This window comes from Camellia sinensis, chromosome 15, assembly GCF_055761805.1.
Source record: "Camellia sinensis isolate YWXY chromosome 15, ASM5576180v1, whole genome shotgun sequence".
In the NCBI taxonomy this organism is placed as follows: Eukaryota; Viridiplantae; Streptophyta; class Magnoliopsida; order Ericales; family Theaceae; genus Camellia; species Camellia sinensis.
In genome coordinates, this window is record NC_138975.1 from 49,180,801 (window position 1) to 49,183,906 (window position 3,106).

The 3,106-nt window shown below is 51.7% G+C and overlaps 1 protein-coding gene across 1 annotated transcript; it reads left to right on the forward strand.

Annotated features, from left to right (window-relative positions):
- The first annotated feature begins 467 nt into the window (after window positions 1-467).
- Window positions 468-1,655, forward strand: LOC145812983 (uncharacterized). Its single transcript, XM_082908239.1, has one exon. The coding sequence runs from the start codon at window positions 468-470 to the stop codon at window positions 1,653-1,655; it is 1,188 nt and encodes a 395-aa protein (XP_082764365.1).
- Window positions 1,656-3,106: the final 1,451 nt, after the last annotated feature.

The following is a 3,106-nucleotide window of genomic DNA, read 5'->3' on the forward strand; positions in this document are numbered from 1 at the left end:
CAGAGATTGAGAGTACACCATTCCCCGCCGGATTCCACCAGCCAAAGTTCACTTTGTACGACAGCAAGACGGATCCGTACATGCATGTGAGCCATTACCGACAAGTAATGGCTGGCCACCGGCGCAACGACGCCTTGATGTGCCTCATATTCCCAGCAAGCTTGGGAGAGCTGGGTTTGAAGTGGTTCGAAAGGCTCCCGGAGGGGAGTATTGAGGAGTGGCAGCAACTAGCGGAAGCCTTCGTCACCAGATTCAAAACCAACACACAAACGCCGAAGGAGGTCGACCATCTCCTGGGCGTCAAGATGGAGTCTGGATGTTCGTTGAAGGCATACAATGCGAAATACTGGGAAACTTACAATGAGATCCTCGACTGCCCCACCAATCTGGCGATCACTCAATACAAACGGGGTCTCCCAGTCGGACATAGGCTGCGAGATTCACTCACGATGCATTAACCCAAAACCATGGAGTCGTTGATGCAGCGGATCAATGAGCACATTCGCGTAGAGGATGATGCCGCCTCCGCGACCGAGAAGGCTAATCCGGCGACGGCGGACAGAAGGGTGGTGGGGAAAGTTCACTCGATTGGGCAGGCGGGTAACCGCCCAAACAACCGGTCAAAAGATCAGCGCCATGGTTCAAACCGTGATGACAGAAACAAGGGCCGCCGAAACGACCGGGCTGACACTCCCCGTGATGCAACGGAGGATGCCAAAAGAAAATTAAAGGCACGGACTGGAATCACCACGGTCTTTAAAATCCCCATCTACCGCATTTTGAGCGAGATTCGAGGTGAACCCTTTGTCCGTTGGCCGGCCAAGTTGGGGAGCGCGCAAAGGGGCTTCAATTCAAAATATCGCTGCACCTTTCATGAAGAACGGGGGCACCGAACAGAGGACTGTTTGCCGCTCAAAAAACACTTAGAGGAGTTGGTGGCGGCGGGGCATCTTGACCAATACATAGATGGGGGCATCAAGGCCACGCCAGCAGACCAAGCCGAGCCAAACGGCCTGGCCACCCTAGAAGTGCCCCCGCAAGGTGTAATCAATGTCATCCACGGCATCATCGAACCGGCCAGGGTCTGTGAGCTGAAAGGGATGATCAAGAAGGCCGAGCACATGAGGGAAGTGCTCTCTGTTCAGCCCGCTATGAAGAGGGGAAAGACCGAAGAGAGGGACATCCTTTCATTCTCGACCAAGGACTTGGAAAGAGTTCAGATGCCGCACAATGATGCTTTAGTAGTCACTCTTCGCGTCAAAGACTTTGACATCAAGAGAATCTTGATTGACCAGGGGAGTTCGGTAGAAATTATGTATTATGACGCGTTTAAACAAATGAAGTTGGAAAACAAGGACTTGGCCCCCGCAACGTCCCCTTTGGTCGGCTTCAACTCACAGCCAGAATGGCCAATCGGAAAGATTATTTTGCCAGTCAAAGCGGGATCGGTCGTAAAGCAAGTAGAATTCTGGGTGCTCAAAGTTCCATCGACTTACAACTTGATCTTAGGCAGGGGCTGGCTGCACGCCATGCAAGCAGTTGCTTCGACCTTCCACCAAGTCATGCGCTTTCTGGCACCAAGCGAACAAATAGAGGAAGTTTGGGGGGACCAGGTGATGGCAAAACAATGCTTCGTTGCAGTAAATGGTGGCTGAGCGGCCAAAGGGTTCGTCCAAATGATTGAGGGGCCCGAGGGTAAAGAGGTCCTTGAAGACGTAGGAAGGAAGGCCGAGGAAAAATCGGTAGAGGATTTGGTTGAAGTGCGCATCGACGAGAACGACCCGACTAAGTTCTTCCTCTTGGGATCATCTTTGTCGAACGCCGAGTGGTTAGATTACGTCAAATTCTTGACTTCTAATTTGGAGGCCTTTGCGTGGACGCCTTACGATATGCCTGGCGTTGACCCAAGCTTCATTTACCATCAGTTGAATGTCTTCCCTGATGCACGGCTCGTCATCCAAAGGACACACCGCTCAGCCTTGCACCATGCTGAGGTGGTAGCAGAAGAAGTGAAGAACCTATTGGAAACTGGGGCCATAGAGGAAGTGCAATACCCTCGGTGGATATCTAACACGGTGGTTGTTCCGAAGAAGAACGGCAAGTAGCGAGTCTGCGTTGACTACAAGACTGTCAACCGAGCTTGCCCCAAGGATAGCTTTCCCCTCCCACGAATTGACGAACTGGTGGACTTAACCGCTGGCCATCAGAGGTTTAGCTTCCTGGACGCATATCGCGGCTACCACCAGATAGCCATGTATAAACCGGACAGAGAGATCACATCATTCACAACCCCTAGAGGCTTATATTGCTACAAAGTCATGCCGTTCGGACTAAAGAACGCAGGGGCGACTTTTCAACGGATGGTGACAAAGATGTTCACCCCAATGCTGGGCCGCACCATGAAGAGTAGGGAGAAGTCTCAACACCTCGCCGACCTAGCAGAAATGTTTGCCATCCTAAAGCACCACAAGCTTCGTCTGAACGCCTCCAAATGCGCCTGAGGAGTTGGCACTGGGAAGTTCTTGGGTTTTCTGGTTACCAACCGGGGAATTGAAGCCGACCCATCACAAATCAAGGCAATACAAGAGCTGGAGCGTCCTAACTCCACGAAGGACGTGCAACATCTTGCCGGGATGGCAGCCGCGTTGAACAGATTTATCAGCCGGTCTTCGGATCGTTGCAGGCCCTTCTTTAAAACTTTGAAGTCCAAGTTCTTCTGGGATGATGAGTGCGACCGCGCACTAGCAGACCTGAAAGCATATCTCTCCTCAGCCCCTATTTTGGTCACGCCTCATCCGGGCGAAGAGTTGTACCTCTACTTGGCTGTCTCTCAACACGCGGTCAGCGCGGTGTTGGTCCGTGCTGAAGGCATCCAGCACCTACCGATTTTCTATGTAAGCAAGACTCTGCTCCTAACCGAAACGAGATATCTTCCCTTGGAAAAATTGGCGCTGGCCCTAATGATGGCGTCAAGAAAGCTGGCACACTATTTTCATGCCCATACAATAGTTGTGTTAACTGAGTTCCCGCTCAAGGTGCTCTTTGAAAAGGCAGACTTCACTGGGAGAATTTTGAAATGGGCCGTGGAATTAGGACAATATGACAT